The sequence below is a fragment of the Piliocolobus tephrosceles genome, chromosome 2 (assembly GCF_002776525.5).
Source record: "Piliocolobus tephrosceles isolate RC106 chromosome 2, ASM277652v3, whole genome shotgun sequence".
In the NCBI taxonomy this organism is placed as follows: domain Eukaryota; kingdom Metazoa; phylum Chordata; class Mammalia; order Primates; family Cercopithecidae; genus Piliocolobus; species Piliocolobus tephrosceles.
Window position 1 is genome coordinate 107,785,666 of NC_045435.1, and position 18,596 is coordinate 107,804,261.

The following is an 18,596-nucleotide window of genomic DNA, read 5'->3' on the forward strand; positions in this document are numbered from 1 at the left end:
TGTAATGTTATATTTCTGCTTTTATCTGCTTAATATCTATTTTCACCATTAGAGTGCATACCCAATGAAAGTCTGTTTAGTTCATGACTTTATTACCTAGTGCCTTTCCCAGTGCTTTACACATAGTTGGCACTCAATAAATATTTGTTAAATGAATGAAGGCAAGCCAGGGCTTTAAAAAAGCAGAGTTGCAGTAAAAATATTAGCATACAGAGAACTTAATTCTATTGCAATATTGGTCCTAGAGCTCACAGTATCTATGCCAGTAAAATACATGGATCCTTTTCCATAAAGAAAGTATGTACCTAAATCCACAGATTATGACTGACACTTAATAAACTCAGTGATTTGCCTTACCAGTCCTGCGTGGGAATAGCTAAATCCTGCTTCTCGGGACACAGACCAATTGGCATGCTCTTCAATCACTGACATATCTGGGAACTTTACCACACTGCTGAACCAGTCAAACTCCAACTCTAAGCATGGAGTTTCCTAAGAGATGGAAGAAAAGCTATTATATATACATAAGAGAGAAGGCTTGAATGCCACTATAGTCAATATAAATTAGACTGTCATCTAATTTATGACAATAAAAACCTTACTTTATTTGGATTTGATCCAGTAACACCAATAGGGTTCAGCAAATCTTCTAATCCATGAGGTACTGGCCAAAGATTCAAAGCCATTTTTCCAGATACTAGAGTGTCTGTGTAATCAAACAAGTTTATATTTCCCCATGCCAATGGACAGTGTTCCTTAAAAAACAAAGAAAAATACTCACTAGTCTAAATTATAAAACACATTTCAAAACACTTTTCTTCGCCAGAAAGGAAAATTCAACAATCATCTCTATAATAATGGGAATACCTAAAAAAAATTGATTTTTCAAAGCTTAAGCCCGTTCTTTCCTTTTTCCCCATGTGAAATTACATGTATTTTAATTATAAATAGAAAATATGAACCAAAGCAAGCATGAGATATTTGCATGCAATGCCTGTTATATAGTCACTTTGCATTTTTAAAAATTGTATCAATAAGAACTCAAAACACATTCATCATAAATAAATTCCTGAAGCTCTCCCAAGGTATTCTTCTATATTTATTAAAAATTTAAAAATATGTTTGATTTATTAATATTTTCTTAAATAAAAAATAACATCCATTTTGTCAAAAAATTCAATCAGCAGTATAATCAGGAGTTTTTAAAGGTAAACATAATTCATGGGAAGGGCAACATCACACACCGGGACCTGCTGTGGGGTGAGGGGAGCGGGGAGGGATAGCATTAGAAGATATACCTAATGTAAATGACAAGTTAATGGGTGCAGCACACCAACATGGCACATGTGTACATATGTAACAAACCTGCACGTTGTATACATGTACCCTAGAACTTAAAGTATAATAAAAAAAAGAAAAAGATTTACTTTATTTATACGTGTTTTATTTGTCAAATAAACATCTATCTTTACCTAAAAAAATAAATAAATAAAAAAAGATAAAAGTAAACATAATTGTTCCTTTTGAAATACTTTACCTCTTTAGCACCCTTTCGGCCTTTAACAGAGCAAATGGAAAGGCAAAGTCGAGCAGCACGAGGAAGGTCAGGAATGTATATATCATAATTCAGCCATTCATTCCACCTATGTAAAATTTTAAAGAAAAAATAATGTATCAAAAAAAGTCTTCATCCAAAGTATATAAATGACTCCTACAAATCACCAAGAAAAAGATCAACCAAACGAAACTGTTTGGAAAGGCACTTTATAAGATCATATTCAAATAGTTAAACATGAAAAGGGAGTCATTATTAGTCATACAGAAAATGAAAATTAAAATCTTATGGAGATCATCAGTCTTTATAGTTTAGCCATTCTTATGTATGCCAAGGGGTGGTAAGCTCATGCAGTAATAGGAAATCTCATACACTTAGAGTATGGGGGTATAATTTGTTACAACCAATTTGGAAAGCATAATCAAATAAAAGTGAGCCTATGTATTCCCTGTGACCCAGCTCCAATTCTAGGAATAAAACCACAGAAATGTATGCATTTGTTAAAAGCAGAAGACATGGGTATTGATTTACTTTGTGACTGAGCTATACAATTATGGTTTGTATACTTTTATGCATGTGTGCTACATATGTCACTAAAAAACTTATTTATATTTATAATATATATATTTATATTATATAATATATACATAATATAAATACATATTATGAATATATATTTATTATTTATATATATAATTTTGCTTATAAAAGTCAAATAGAAAAGGAAAACTAAACAAGGTAAAATGAGATTTCCTATTATGATTATATTTAGTTACTTTCATACATAATATAGTTTTATCCAAAGGAATCCACTAATCTAAATAAATCAGTAGGTAAATAAAGTGATGGATACATAAAAGTATTTGAATTGAAAAATAATTATTTTATAAAAGGTAATAAAACTTCACATTCATAAGGGAAGAATAAAACACTGCTACAAAAAGTGAACAAGATAAAAAAATTATTCAAATTTTAATGACAAATTTCCTCAATTTACTGGGTGCTACATGTGAAATTATGTCTGTCTTTGGTGAACATATTTGTAAAGAACCACATACAATAAACAGTTTTGCATTTTAAAATAACATTATAATAATGAATAGAGTATGGGCTCAGAAATCAGACTGGAGTAGAATCTTATTTCCCCTTTTTCACTAACTGTGTGACCCCTGCTTTGTCTTTTGCCTCCTCTATGAAATGGGACTAATAATAGTACCTACCCTCATAAGGCTGATAAGTATCTCATAAAATTAAATGAGATAACACAAGCAAAGGAATTAGAATAGCAATTGGCCCATGATAGAAGCTCATATGTTGGACAGTAACTTCAAACACTTTTCAAATGTCTTCTTTATCATTCTGGTCTAATCTTGATTATAAATAAAATAATTTTTAATCAACAATAAAACAGTATAAAAATTGTTTTTAATTAGCCAAACTAAGTAATAAACTTCATCAGTAAAATAAGTTCCATTTATTCTAGTATTTTTGCTCAAGTATGGACAAAGATTATTTAAAATATGGTCTATTTATAGAAAGAAGACATATTTAAAATGGGGAAATTTGGCAAGAATTCTAAAAGTAAAAGAAACAACAAATGTTATTATTATTATTTTTTAGAGATAGGGTATTATGTGCCCAGGCTGAAGTGCAGTGGCTATTCACAGGCATGACACAGTGCATTACAGCTTCGAACTCCTGGGCTCAAACGATCCTTGCCTCAGCCACCCTTAGCCTCCTGAGTAGCTGGGATTTCAGACGCATACTACCATGCCCAGTAATAAATATAATTGTAGAAACACATAGAGTAAAACGTTATGGGACTTAAGTCCACAATGATTTAGAAAAAATTAGGCCGGGTGCGGTGGTTCACACTGGTATTCCCAGCACTTTGGAAGGCCAAGGCGGGCGGATCACCTGAGGTCAGGAGTTCAAAACCAGCCTGGCCAATATGGTGAAGCCCCATCGGTACTAAAAATGCAAACATTAGCTGGGCATGGTGGTGGGCACCTGTAATCCCAGCTACTCAGGAGGCTGAGGGAGAGGTTGTAGTGAGCCGAGTTTGTGCCATGCACTCCAGCCTGGGTGACAGAGCAAGACTCTGTCTTAAAAAAAAAAAAGAAAAATTAAAGATACATCTACTTAAATGTACCAGACTTTTTATTACTCCTAAATCTTTAGAAGTGCTCATAAATTAATAATGTGTTCTATATTCTTTCTAAGAGAGCTATGTCCTACCAATCTATTTGTTCAGCCCTATGCTAACAAAATAAAGCATGTTTCTCTTTTCTTCTAAAGTTCATTCATCCCACAACACACAAACACACACACATATACACACGCTCAATTAAGTTCTTTGTTTCTAGAAAATGGTTGTGTGCGTTATATAGTCCAAATTGATTCTGATTTTGGGAGATACTCATAACACGAAGAAATCATAAAGCATCTAATTTAGCATAAAGGAAGCAGATTTGAAACAAATAGTAAGAATTTTTAAAATCTACTTTTCTATCTTTTTAATAACTTCATATTCACTTATCTGATTTTTTGTTTTTGTAAGCACAGAAAAGTTTAAGAAGTTTACTTAAATTTTCACACTACTACCATATATACTTCACCTTTTAGACTACAGAATGCTTAAAGAAAAGACAAATATAGACCTTTCTAAATAGCTATTTTACTAAAATTTCAACATTTTAATCATATATTATTAAATACATTTATTTTTTACTTTTTTTTTTTGAGTCAGGGTATCACTCTGCCCCCTAGACTGGACTGCAGCAGTACGATCATGGCTCACTGCAGTCTCAACCTCCCTGGGCTCAGGTGATCCTCCCACCTCACCCTCCTGGGTAGCTGGGACTATAGTTACACACACCACCATCCCAGGCTAATTTTTTGTATTTTTGGTAGACTGTGTTTTGCCATGTAGCCCAGGGTGGTCTCAAACTCCTGGGCTCAAATGATCCATCTGCCTTGGCCTCCCAAAGTGTTGGGACTATAGGCATGAGCCACGACGCCCAGCCTACCTTTTACTTTTATAAAGCTAGTTTAACTTTTGGTACTTGAAACAGCTAGCTAGGATAATTCTATCCAGCATTATTCTGGGGTCTTTGCTTGGGGCTTGTTGAACTCCTTGGATTGACAGGTTTATAGTTTTTACCAAATATGGAAAAATTCTGGCTATTATTTTCTAAAATGTTGTTTTTCTTTTCCTCCTACAACCACCCCACTAATCAGTGTGAGGCATACAGTATGAGTGGGATATAAACTCTTGTTTTGGCAAGAATTTAAAAAGATCCTGGCTGGGCATGGTGGCTTATGCCTGTAATCCCAGCACTTTGGGAGGCTGAGGTGGGTGGATCACCTGAGGTCAGAAGTTCAAGACCAGCCTGGCCAACATGGTGAAACCCCTCTCCACCGAAAATACAAAAAATTAGCTGGGCGCAGTGGCACGTGCCTGTAGTCCCAGCTGCTCGGGAGACCGAGGCAAGAGAACTGCTGAAACTTGACTGTACTCCAGGCTGGGCCACAGAGTGAGACTTCGACTCAAAAAAAAAAAAAAATCCTAAAGTTGTTTGTTGTCACAATCTCATTTCTGACCTGAATGATATGCTTTTTGACCTACAATGGTTTATGTAGGCTGAGGAACTATCTTCCTTTCCTGTGGCAGACAAGGCTACCATCTCTTTGAACTTTACGTAGGCTCTAGAAGCGTGGCAATCTTTAGCAACAAGACCAGAACTTTTTCTTGAATGTCTCACAACTCAGTCTAACTTCATTATGAGATTTACTTCAGGAGGAGTCACTAGTTAGCTGTATTGTTATTTTATTATAAAGTCCAATAACAATTTGAGTTCTCTTGAAATATTACTGCTATTATATTCAGGGGTACTCTTACTCCAAAATGATTCTATAGAGAGAAGCAAAGAAATGCAGGATAGTGAGCTATTGGATTATACTACTTTTTATTTCTTCATCACATCCAGGCAGTAATAATTTAAAATCCTCCCCATAACTCCCTCTCCCCCAATAAATTAATTTGCTCCCAAAGACCCTTTATTTGAATGTCATAAATATCTATTCTTGGGAGTGATTTGAAGGAAACTGCCTCAGGGTAGTTTGGTTATGGAGTTGTTTGCCAACTCTTAGTTCTCCTTCATGTGAATGATGATGGAGATAGGAAAAGAACAAAATGCTAGGTTTTTAATCTAATGGGGGAAATCATTAGCATAAAACTGTAACCATACTCTGCTCTGTTACAATGAAAAGAGACAATCAGAAACTATTCTGAAAAAACTTTAGACAGAATCAATAAAATAATCCTGTGACTGATACTCATTTGACAGAAAGTCTTGCTGGTCTATATACACATTTCTGGTTAATTTATTAAAATATAGCTTGTATAAAGCTAATGATGAAGTATAAAAAAATATACTTTTTCTTTTTGAGATCAGATCTCACTAAGGCTGGAATGCAGTGGCACGATCATAGCTGACTGCAGCCTGGAACTCCCAGGCTCAAGCAATTCTCCTGTCTCAGCCTCCCTAATTCCCTAATGGCTGGGACTACAGGCACGTGCCATTGTGCCTAATTTTTTTTTTTTTTTTTTTTTTGAGACGGAGTCTCGCTCTGTCGCCCAGGCTGGAGTGCAGTGGCCAGATCTCAGCTCACTGCAAGCTCCGCCTCCCGGGTTCACGCCATTCTCCTGCCTCAGCCTCCCGAGAAGCTGGGACTACAGGCGCCCGCCACCTCGCCCGGCTAGTTTTTTGTATTTTTTTAGTAGAGACAGGGTTTCACTGTGTTAGCCAGGATGGTCTCGATCTCCTGACCTCGTGATCCGCCCGTCTCGGCCTCCCAAAGTGCTGGGATTACAGGCTTGAGCCCTCGCGCACGGCCATTTTTTTTTTTTGAAATGGAGTCTCGCTCTGTTGCCCAGGCTGGAGTGCAGTGGTGCGATCTCAGCTCACAGCAACCTCAGCCTCCCAGGTTCAAGAGATTCTTCTGCCTCAGTCTCCCGAGTAGATGGGATTACAGGCACCTGCCACCCTCTGGCTAATTTTTAAAATTTTCAGTAGAGTTGGGGTTTCACCATCTTGGCCAGGCTGGTCTCAAACTCCTGACCTTGTGATTCACCCACCTCAGCATCCCAAAGTGCTGGGATTACAAGCGTGAGCCACCGTGCCTGGCCAGTGCCTAGCTAATTTTTAAGAAAAAGTTTTTGTAGAGATTGGGGTCTTGCTTTGTTGCCCAGGCTGGTCTAAAAAAATATACTGCTTTTATTGATCACACTGCTAAACACTAATATAACCTTTGGAAATATAAGTCTATATACTTCCTCACCTGGGATTGGAACAAGGTACTCTTTGAGTGTTCACATTGTCACATAAGGGTTCTCCTCCATGGTAGATACCTGTTCGAACATAGATCTGAAAGAAAAAAGTATGTATTTACTAATGTATACACTCAACATACACATATGCACACACTAGATATACTCAATATAAAACCACGGAATTTTTGTTCAGATATAGCTTGGTTCTCCTTTTCTTCACATATATAATAAGTTAATACTGATGTAGAGTCTTCACCAAAATTAGTTGCTGCTTTCATCCACTAATAACAATGGAGACATCACACTAGTAAAACATAAATATAGGCCCCCAATCCCTTTAAGAGAGGTATGTAATTCAGAGTTTCCATATTTTAGAAAGCTAAATTAGTAAACATACTTACTAAATACTACTTCCTTAGCTGATGAAGCAGTACCTCATAAAGACATTAATATTTCTTTAATAAGATACATGAATATTTATACTAAGTGGGGTTAATAAAGATTATAAAAACCCTCACTTAAGGTTGGCTCAGGTCTTTCTGCCAAACGAATTCCATAAAACTTTTGATTTTAAGAGCTAGAATTGTGAATATTAGAATTATTAACAAAGGACTGTGAGCTGTATAATAGCTAAGGTAGATGGAAGCTCAAGTAAAATTCATGATATATTTTTACATTCGGAGATTTGGGTGTTCTCCTAACCATCTGAAAACATACTATAGGTCAACAGATTACTGCATAGTTCAAGAAAAAGGTTATATAAAATAAATTCTATAAAATAATAAGCATTAGCATTTGACTTTACCTTATCAATGTCTCGAATATTTACATTCACATAGGTTGCACAAAGAATTTTTATTCTGAGTGCACTATTTATAACCCAAAGGGATTTTGTAGATGTTTCTCCATTCATATATGGTGTAGCTGTGGAAATGCGTCTGGAATAAGATGGCATTGTAAAACAGTCCATTGGCAGTTGAGAATAAAGGCTTTCTTTAGCCATCAACATCAAATTGGGCATCCTCCCAAGCATTATACAGCTTCTTATATACTGTAAGAGATTAAGGGGGCGAGCCATTTCCTGTAAGGTTTTTCATTTTAAAAGTAACATGTAAGAGTATTATAACAATGTACACATTAATCTGTAAAGGCGATAAACATTATAGACCACATTTATTAGCAGCTGCTATAACATTTAAAATACTAACATTTAGGATTTAGGTTGAAGCACAAGATCAACCAAACACTTCTGAATATAAATTGCATAAAGAAAAAAATTAAGGTCAACTTTTGAAACTATAGTTCTACCCTTAACTGGAGGCCAAAAAAGGAATTAAAAACAAGGATCACGGGATACTCATTATGAAAACATTGTATTTGGTAACAGAAAAGCAGTATCACTTAGGACACCTCTGTCATTCAATCTATTAAGTCATATTGATGTCCCACCCAAAGGCTGCTGTTCACTTGCTTTTTTGTCCAAACGTACTGAGAAACATTAGTTTTGCTAAAATTAAAACAAAAAAACACAAATAGTGGAGACCAGTAATATTATGGATAAATATTTACAAAAAATACTAAATACACTGGTCTGAATTTTGAAATGGTAGTTAGGATAGAGATTTTTAATATAAAGGTTACTGTATACACATTATTTTCCTACCCATAAGCCCCACTAGACAATAAGCAACCTGAAGGCCAGGACCAAGTTTTATTTGGTGTTGTAAATTAGTACTTGACATATGCTTGGCACAAACATAGTTGCTTCTTATAGGTATTTATTTAATAAATAGAAAAAGAGAGTAGGAAAGTACCAATAGTATATCTTAACAGTAGGTCATGGATTTTTTGAAATGTCTCTTTCAATCCATTCCAGGGCCACTGGTTGGAGGGGATAAAAATCAAGAAATAGGCTGGGCACAATGGCTCATGCCTATAATCCAAGCACTGTGGGAGGCCGAGGTGGCAGGACTGTTTGCGTCCAGAATTCAAGACCAACCTGGGCAATATAATGAGACTTTGTCTCTAAAAAAAAAAAAAAAAAATTAGCTGGGCATCGTGGCACATGCATGTGGTCCCAGCCACTTAGGAGGCTGAGGTGAGAGGATTGCTTGAGCCTGGGAGGTTGATGCTGCAGTGAGCCATGATCATACCACTGCATTCCAGTCTGAGAGGCAAAGCGAGACCCTGTCTCAAAAAACAAACAAACAACAACAACAACACTCATGAAATCGCTATATTTGGGAGCTAGAGTAAATGCCAACATTTTCAGCCTCTCAAATGAATTAATCACAGAATTAAAAGAATAAACTTACAAATGGTATTTACTAATATTACTTATCAATAAGTATATTCTAAAAATACAGATACTTGGTTGGGCGCGGTGGCTCATGCCTGTAATCCCAGCACTTTGGCAGGCCAAAGCGGGTGCATCATGAGGTCAGGAGATCAAGACCATCCTAGATAACACGGTGCAAACCCTGTCTCTAATAAAAATACAAAAAATTAACCAGGTGTGGTGGTGCGTGCCTGTAGTCCCAGCTACTCGGGAGGCTGAGGCAGGAGAATGGTGTGAACCTGTAAGGCAGAGCTTGCAGTGAGCCAAGATCATGCCACTGCACTCCAGCCTGGGCGACAGAGTGAGACTCCATCCCCGCCTCAAACAAACAAAAAAAAAAGATACTCATCCTCAATGTGATTTTTTTAAATTAAAAATTAATATTTTGAAACTTGTTACTCACCTTATACTGACTCAGAGGATATTTTTCTAGGAAGTATTCATCACATCCACACACTTTTAAAATATACTTGCCCTGATATTCTAAAACACAGAGTTTCAGCTGTTCAGAGGATAGCAACATACTTCGAGTTTTTTTCCTGATTGCTTCAGCAATTACTTGTTCTGGTACACAGTCATGGTTGATTTTCAGAGTATACTTCTGCTTGTCATTATTTGGAGAAACTATTACCCAAATCACCACTATTATTTGCCCTATAACAGGAAAACATTATTAGATGCAATCACCATATCTCTTTCATTTTTCAAGGGAAAAATTTCAACAAGTGTGCACTATCATTACTTTATCCATATCAGAAATGCTTTTTAATCAGCCCAATTAAAACTAGGTAAATATCAGTAGAAATAGAAAATGTTCATATCTGAGCGGGCTGCCAGACCATTCCCAACTCTCATGTTTTATGACAAGCACACAAAACTGTGACAAGTGGGTCACGAGTATCTGAGACCAAACTAATTTCCATTCTAAACTGTATGACATTACTGCATGGGTACCGCCCCTATGAACAGTGATTCATGATGGTATCAAAGGTTTGACAGTGCCTAAGGTGAGAGTTTCTGGTAACCATGGGAAGTAAACAAAGAACCAATGGAGGCTTAAAGATGTTGAATTAGAATGACAGAAAATGTGAGGGAGGAAAGGTAAGAAAATTAAGAGGGGAGAGGAAATGGATTGTCTAATTTTCTCCTTTTAAGATTAACTAAGCCAAGAGGCCAAAAAAAAGAAAAAAGAAAGATGGAGAAAATGGGAAGACAAACTATGTAGAGAGGCTTGGGTGTTCACAGTAAATTTCTTTCAAGTTGTCTATATGTTGAAAATTTTTCACAAGAAATGCTGGCGAAAATGAAAAAAGCATTTCACTTAAAAATATATGCTAGAATAGATTTTTGAAAGATCTTATGTTGCATTAAACTACTTTGAAAAATACGGATAAAATAGTAATAAGATGTCTTAACTTAGTCTACTGACAGGATTTGATATTTAATAGTGCGTGAGAGTTAACTCAAATTGATAATTTTACTTTGTTACCCTGAAAAATACAGACATTTATCTGATACAATGACATGTATTTCGAAAACAATATAGTTTATATAGTTTCCTGTTCACTCAATTCTAGAAACTGATACATTAAATGTCAAAAATCTACCTATATATTATCACTCATGATCAGAATTACTGCATTTAATATTTAAGAAAATTACTTATTTTTTTCTGGTGTATTTATGATATGTAACAACAAGAATGTATAAAGTTTTCCCAAAATTTCATGAAATGTTTCTATTTATACTTGTTTTTATTTATGAAAAGATAATCAGCTCTAATTGTGAATCCTAAAAAATAGTAAATTTCAAACTCGTATTTCTTCCGCTTTACAGACAATTTACCAAGAAATCAGTATCATATTCATACAAAAATTCAACCAATAAATATTGATTGTACACAATTTGTATTTAGCATTCAACTATGTCTTGTCAGTATAAGCAGTCCCTGCCTTCAAGCAGCTTACTATCCAGCTGGAAAAAAAAAAAAAACAAAAAAGACTATACAAAGATTTAGGCACAGGCAGAAGACTGCACTATAGTAACGATTAGAGTAGATTAGTCATTTTCTTACCTTTATCTAATTTATTATATATGTGCTTTGGCAATTCTGGCGAAGATTCTACATTTGGAGGATAGACATACATTGCTCTACTATGAGGTGAATTGAGATCCCTAAGATCCACAGCTTCTTTACAAACATTCAGAATATTTCTTCGAAAGTCCTGTACTTCTGGATCTTTAACCATATCAAATTCACACACTGGCATGCCGATAGCAAAACCTTTAATAAAATTACATAAAGAATATAACATTCTATTACATACATAGTATGAAAATGTTTTTTTACCAACAGGGAACTCTGTAGATTTGGAAGATCACAATAGAGTAAAAAAAGTACCTCTAGGTGAAAAAAAATTTCTGATGAATGCACATATATTAAGAGTTGATAAAGTCCCAAATATTTTTAATACATAAAAAATAATATATTCAGCAATTAGAGCAAAGGCAGCAAACATTCCTATCAATCATTTTTAAAAGAATAACAAAATTGAGATATAACAAATGTAAGTCATCCCCCAAATGATATTTCTTAAATAAAACCTTATGGAATAATATCAAGGTGTTAAAAATAGTTCCATAGTTCAATAGTAAAACATACTTTAGATTTATAATGATTTTTATTTAGAAAGCTATTTAAGATTACGAAGGTATTGGTTTAGACAGAAATATTTTAGTAAGAGACAACAGTTAAGCTTCATAGTTATTTGCATTTTAGAATAGGATACTGTATCATACCAATTTCTCGATTGAGGATCTTTTCTTCACGGTTGCCTACTGGTTCAATTACTTTTAAAAAGGGTTGAAAAAGCCGAAGGTCACAAAGTCGTCTTGTTTCATCAAAAAATTCTTCCCTTTCTGCTTCTTGGGTAACACTTACGAAAATGTAAGAAGATTCATCTTGAAGAAGTTGATGGAGGGGGTATTTTCTTGCTTCTTTAAATAGTTCATGCTTTATGGTTATTAATGTAGCCTCACGGAGGCATTCTAAAGTCACTATCATTCCATTTGGTAGTAAACATTCTACTAGGATTCTTGGGGGCATCAAGTGGATGCCCCACAGTTCACCTGATGATGGTCGTGGAGGCATTGTTCTGATTTTTTGCAGGTTTTACATATAAAACTACTTCAAGGAATTAGATGTATGGTTGTCCCAAAGCAGAAACCTAAATCAAAGAAGGAAAATGTAAGTTAAAAGAGATACAACTACAGAATACATTTATAACATTACTAAAATGTAAAAACTAATTTTCCATGGTTTGACGTGATTAGGCTAAGAGGTAATAATTCATCTTAAATATTTTAATCGAGACTGTTGCTCTAAATTAGGCTATAAAGAATTTATTTCAGCAGAGATTATAAAAACCACTTGTATTTAATTAAATTTAATAAAGTCATTTAAGAAAACATTATATATATTTGAGTGGATTTTCTAAGTCAGGTTTCATCAAGCCAGAGATAACGCTATGGGAAGAATGAAAAGCTGCAATTCAACCCACAATTCCCGTTGCATATCACCTTTATTACTCTCTTCTATCTTATGGAACAACAGAATTTAGGCCAGAAAGAATCTTTTAGATCATGGGTCCACTGCTCTTATTTTAAAATAAATAAAACCATGCCTAGAGAAGTCAAATCCTTTTCCTTTTTCACTCTCTGCCCTCATTTCACTCTCTGCCTCATGTAATAATGAGAAATTTTATGGCTTAGTCTTTTCTTTCTTAAATCAATCTTTGTAATTTTCCTTTTTCTTTTTGTGTTGATTCTTATCTAGGTGATATCTTAGACATTCTGTTCTTAAAGTATGATTTAGGTGTATATTCACAATATTAGAAAGTGTCATCAATGATTTTTCCTTGAAGTATGAGGATGAATTTGTAATGATCTATCTACTTTCTCAAATAACCCAGTCCTAACACTTCTGATTGAAATGAATCTACACATAAATAAGATCCATGACTCTCTTTGTCAGTGCCATGTTCCAATCAATTTGTAATATTTTAAAAACTATTAAGTATTAATTATGAGTTGAAGGCCTTTAATTTTTTAAGACATAAACAATCTTAGGGGTCTTTTAGAAGATATTATCAAAATCCATAAAACACAAGTTTACTTCTTGCTGTTTATATTTTCTTTTATTCAGTGAGTGAAACTGTAAGAGTATATCAAAAGGCAAAGTGAGAGATACCAGTAAGAAAAAGAAAGAAAGTTAAGCTACAGAAATGAATCAAAAAGGCCTAGATAATCTACTATATTTGATTAGTCTATCAGGAATGGTAGGTAACAGCTATAAATGACACTGTTTGCTTATGCACCAAAAGTGCATTGGTGCTATCCCCAGGACTATGTTGGGTGTGGGAATCAAATGATGAATAAGATAGACATGGCCCTTGCCTTCACAAGACAAAGCAAAGAATATGAAAATTATGTGTATGCTGTGTGTGGGGTAATTAAATTCACACTTACAAAACAGAATAAATGCTATCCTGGAGAAGTGCCAGGTTCTATAAAAGCACAACACGGTCATCAAATTTGGGGTGGGAAGGTTTCCCATAGTAGGTAACATAAACTTAATCCTTTAAAGATAAGAGGCCAGGCGCAGTGGCTCACACCTCTAATTTCAGCACTTTGGGAGGCTGAGGCGGGTGAATCACGAGGTCAGGAGTTCGAGACCAGCCTGACCAACATGGTGAAACCCCATCTCTACTAAAAATACAAAAATTAGCTGCATGTGGCGGCACATGCCTGTAATCCCAGCTACTCAGGAGGCTGAGGCAGGAGAATCGCTTGAACCTGGGAGGCAGAGGTTGCAGTGAACCTAGATCGCTCCACTGCACTCCAGTCTGGGTGACGGAGTGAGACTCTATCTCAAAAAAAAAAAAAAAACAAAAAACAAAAAAACAGATAAGAGTTGAACGAACACAAGAAAGAGAGGAAACCTGCCATCCCTTACTCCTCTCTCCATCTCACACCAATCAACATCTAACCCATCAACAAGCTTCATTAATTCTCTATTCTGTCTACATTCTTTCAAATACCACTCTTTGTGGTATTTGGGCTGGTCATCACTATTTCTTTTCTGGACCACTGCAAAGGCCTAAATGGTCTCCCTGAATCTATGCCTGCCCCCTATAATCCACCTCCACCTCATAGCCAGGGTGACTTAAAGAGAGCGAGAGGGTCTAATTTGATTATACATTTATGCTGTACCAATTCTTGGTTGCAAACAAATAATTATGGTATGCTTCAGAGTTATAACATATAAAGGATGTGAAGAGTAGGAATAGCAGAAATTTTTAGCCTTTTTCCCACCCACAGAAATACAGAAATTAACTGGAAACAATGAATAATATAAGAAAATTATTTTTTGATAGTTGAAACTATTTTTCTTCAAACTTATAAAAGAGATCCACTGAACTTATAATATTTAAAATAATTGTCCTATTTCCTACATGTAAAAAATTTCATTGGCTGGTAAAAAGACCAGATGGATCAATCTGTATGAACAATTATAGAAGTGACTTAAATTTTTTTAAATCTACAAAAAATTTGAAGAATGCAAGGGAAAACGCCAAATGACTACTTTTAAATGACATGCCTGCATAAAAAAGTTCAAATGAAAACAAAACTAAAACCACAAGCCACACAAAAACAGCAGCTGTGTTTATGATTTTTCTCTGCTGAATGGCACTGACAGGTCTCTATTATGGAACTAATGGAGCAACTATTTTATATAATAAACAACAGCCCACAGGGAACCCTCATATGTTTCCTAAGTATTACTAAGAAAGAAGCCTAGTTAGTAGACAGATCACTGGTTTTATTCCTTAGTCTACAGTAGTATATTTATGGGTAATTAACTATTAAATACTCAAGACACACCCTTTTCATTAAGAGAATAAACGTGATTATGGTAATAAAACACTTGTTGATCCTGGAAGGCAGGCACGGGTTGACATTCTGGTAGACAGAATGACAGTCTTTTTATTTGTCAGATGGTTATTTGTCTTCTCATGCCAGGCCTTATTCTGTACAAACCATTACCCCCGGGTTCACATAAAGTGTAGAAGTGGCAAATGGAACTAACATTTGTTTTTTGAGTATGTACCATGTACTTGAGTGGGCAGTAACTCTATTGAGGAAGATATTATCATTTTACATATGAGAAAACTGAAGATCAGAAGTGAAGTCACTTGCCTCCAACACATGGATTTTGAATCCAGGTCTAGATTATTTTAAAGCCCATACTATAACTATGCTGTTATTTGGGTTTCAGTTATGGCCAGGCAATATTCACCAGTAGTGAATAAGAGAATGAGCTCTAATTTGAATCTACACTAGATTCAAATTTTGGCCCCCTTAGTCACTAGTTGTATGGCCTTTGGTAGTTTAGTTCATCTCATTGAATCTCATTTTTCCCATTTGTTAAATTGGGGTAATAATGGCATCTACTTCATTGAATTGTTGTGAAGATAGATGAGGTGATATATGAAAAATACAGAGGCACAGAGATCAGCACACAGTAAGCACTTAATAAATGTTAAACATTAGCAATAAACTTGTAAAGTATTACCAACATTACCTTTTCAAGCTTATTAGGAATTATACACTGCTGGCACCAGATGGGGTAAGAAAAAGTTTTCGGTTTTTTTTTTTTTTTAACCAAGAAGGCAAGTAAATAAGGAGCTTCATAAAGAAGTTATGTTTCAAGTGCTAATACCTGAAGGTAGCAAGGCTCACAAACAAGCCTGGAAGAGTACCGAGTGGCTCAGATGCCGGTGCTTTCCCAGCTGCTTCCAGTTCCCCAGATTCCCAAGATTCCTATTGAAATGTTATAGCTATCTACAGCTTAGGTGTCGGGAATCCCTTGTTATCTCTCTCTACCCTGTTTTTGTTGAGAAGTACCTGCTTAATGTCAGTCTCAAGGCTAAGTATGGTACAAAAACAAAGGTTAAAAAGATGCTTTCCCTTCTGCAGTTAAGCGCCTCATAGTTGACTGGGAAATGACTTTAACAATGTGATAATTGTTACAAGATAGAATACGAACAATGGAAAAGCCTGAGGAGGTTAGGGAAGGCTTCAGAGAGGTAAGGTTTCAGTAGAATATTATAGATTAAAAATTTCACAGAGAGGGTATTGCCTGAACGTAAGAGAGCCTATAGAAGGGTGTTCTAGATTGCCACAAGAGAGTGTGTATAAAGTCAGACCATGAAAGAATGCAGCCTGTTCCTAGCAATACAAGCTGATTTTTATTACTTGAGTCTAAAGTGCATGGTAACAGGTGGAGTATGTGACAAAGAAGGAGAGGTGAAAGGTAGGTAGGGACCAGATGTAAAAACATGTTAGAGTTTGAATTTTATGTTGTACACTGTTAGTAAAAAGAAGACTCTGGGCTGGGGGCTGTGGCTCACACCTGTAATCCCGGCACTTTGGGAGGCTGAGGCAGTAAGATCGCTTGGACTGAGGAGTTCCAGACCAGCCTGGGCTCAAGACCCCATCTCTACAAAACAAACAAACAAACAAACAAACAAACAAACAAACAAATTAGCCAGGTGTGGTGGTAGATGCCTATGGTCCCAGGTACTCAGGAGGCTGAGGTGGGAAGATCTGAAGCCTGGGAGGTCAAGGCTGCAGCAAGCCATGATGGCGCCACTGCATTCCAGCCTGGGCAAGAGCGAGACCCTGTCTCCAAAAAAAAAAAAAAAAGTCTCAAGTATTTTGAGCTAAAAATGACATGATGCTTTTAAAATGATTTTTAAATTCTCTCAGATTTCTTTAAAAATTGCTTTTCAAGTGTAGGTTATAATCAAATGAACATTAAAGTGTAAAAATTACATATTCTCAATTGTTTTAAATTGAGAAATTTTAGAAAAATCCCTAAAATTAAGAAATCAGAATATATAACATTTTAAATAAAAGGGCCTTTAGACTACAGAAAAAATTAAATACTGATAAAGAAGATGGAATTATTAAATTTAAAGCAATAGAGGGGGATAAATCACTATAAAATTATGCAATCCTAATGTAGTTTGGAGGTTTAAGGTCACAGAATTAAAAACGTATTTACTAAAAATAAAACACTTTAAGGGTCAAGAAACCAGTCTATTGAGGTTTTGAGTTCAGAATGCCAGGACTAAAGATTTATATGCATATTGACAAATCACTACTATCTGGAAGTCTTAAGAGTAAATAAATTGGTTTTGCTTATCCTAATTTTCTATATATCGAAATAAGTTATTTCAGTGTGAAGACTGTTCAAAATAGAGCAGTCCTATTTTCTTAGAAGTGTGTGCGTGTGCACCATTCACAATTTACCTTTTTGATGAATTACAGTCATCGTAAGCACCAATTACTGGGCTATACTAAAACACAAACAGCAAAGCTCTTCAGGATTATTGAGAAATTTGGTGGAGAGTTGGGGATACATTTCTGGTCCTAAAATCAACAACCCCAGGTTGCTGAATGCCTCCCATTTCTTTGTTTTCTATCAGTCAATGGTCACTTCTGAGCGAAGGCCAACCTGCCCGATTATAGTAGCATCTCCCTCTTCTAGTCAGCATTGACATGTGACCACCATTTTACAAAGTATAAACTAAAGGCCAACAGACCAAAAGATAATACAAGAGGCTCTGCTGTATGACCTTAAGAGCACAAAATATGTGACAACGGATGCCTCGATCATCAGAGATTTTTGTTTACTTCTTTCTTCTGGTGTTAAAATTACTGTTAAAAGTTACTGTGCTTAGGAAGGAAGTACTTAAACATCTTCAGAAAGCCTGAACCTGTGTTAACTTGTTGGTATGGACTGGGTCTGCATCAGCAGTCCAATTGGGTAGACAGTACTACCCAGCAGAAGTAACGATACCTTTAAGAACAACTAAGTAGCAGAAATAAAGAGTAAAAAACAGTATCAGATTCTCCGTTGTCATTTGACTTTTATACTGGAAAGTTTCTTAATTCATTGCGCAATTCACTATTTTGAACACTTGATGCGTACTCTTTCAGACCAATAAGACAATGACATCTTGACAGCTTGATTTTCAATCCCTAAATTGAAAGCCTGTCTCTATTTACATTAGAATTCTATTTCTAGATTTCATTATTTAAGGCAAGGGTGGTCAAAGTAAGACCCACAGGCCAAATCCAACTCACCACTTGCTTTTGTAAATAAAGTTTTATTGGAACACAGGTAACAAACTGTGTTTACATAATGTCAATAATACTTTCGCACTGCAACAACAGAGTTGAGCAGATTCTATAGAGACCATATGGCCTGTAAAGCCTAAAATATTACTATCTGGCATTTT

At 35.4% G+C, this 18,596-nt stretch overlaps 1 protein-coding gene across 2 annotated transcripts in view; it reads right to left on the minus strand.

Annotated features, from left to right (window-relative positions):
- PIK3CA (phosphatidylinositol-4,5-bisphosphate 3-kinase catalytic subunit alpha) overlaps positions 1 to 18,596 on the minus strand; it is a 90,813-nt gene that overhangs the window by 28,515 nt on the left and 43,702 nt on the right. The window contains exons 1-9 of one of the 2 annotated variants that reach the window (XM_023184798.1): positions 16,703 to 16,761; positions 12,028 to 12,455; positions 11,303 to 11,512; positions 9,632 to 9,882; positions 7,696 to 7,941; positions 6,899 to 6,984; positions 1,538 to 1,643; positions 603 to 755; positions 358 to 492 (exon numbers count right to left, since the gene is read on the minus strand). In XM_023184798.1, coding sequence (XP_023040566.1) covers positions 358 to 492; positions 603 to 755; positions 1,538 to 1,643; positions 6,899 to 6,984; positions 7,696 to 7,941; positions 9,632 to 9,882; positions 11,303 to 11,512; positions 12,028 to 12,379 — 1,539 coding nt within the window. In that variant the 5' untranslated portion in view covers positions 12,380 to 12,455; positions 16,703 to 16,761. Of the gene's footprint in view, positions 1 to 357; positions 493 to 602; positions 756 to 1,537; positions 1,644 to 6,898; positions 6,985 to 7,695; positions 7,942 to 9,631; positions 9,883 to 11,302; positions 11,513 to 12,027; positions 12,456 to 16,702; positions 16,762 to 18,596 lie in introns of those variants that run through there. The other variant, XM_023184797.3, reaches the window with a different exon arrangement.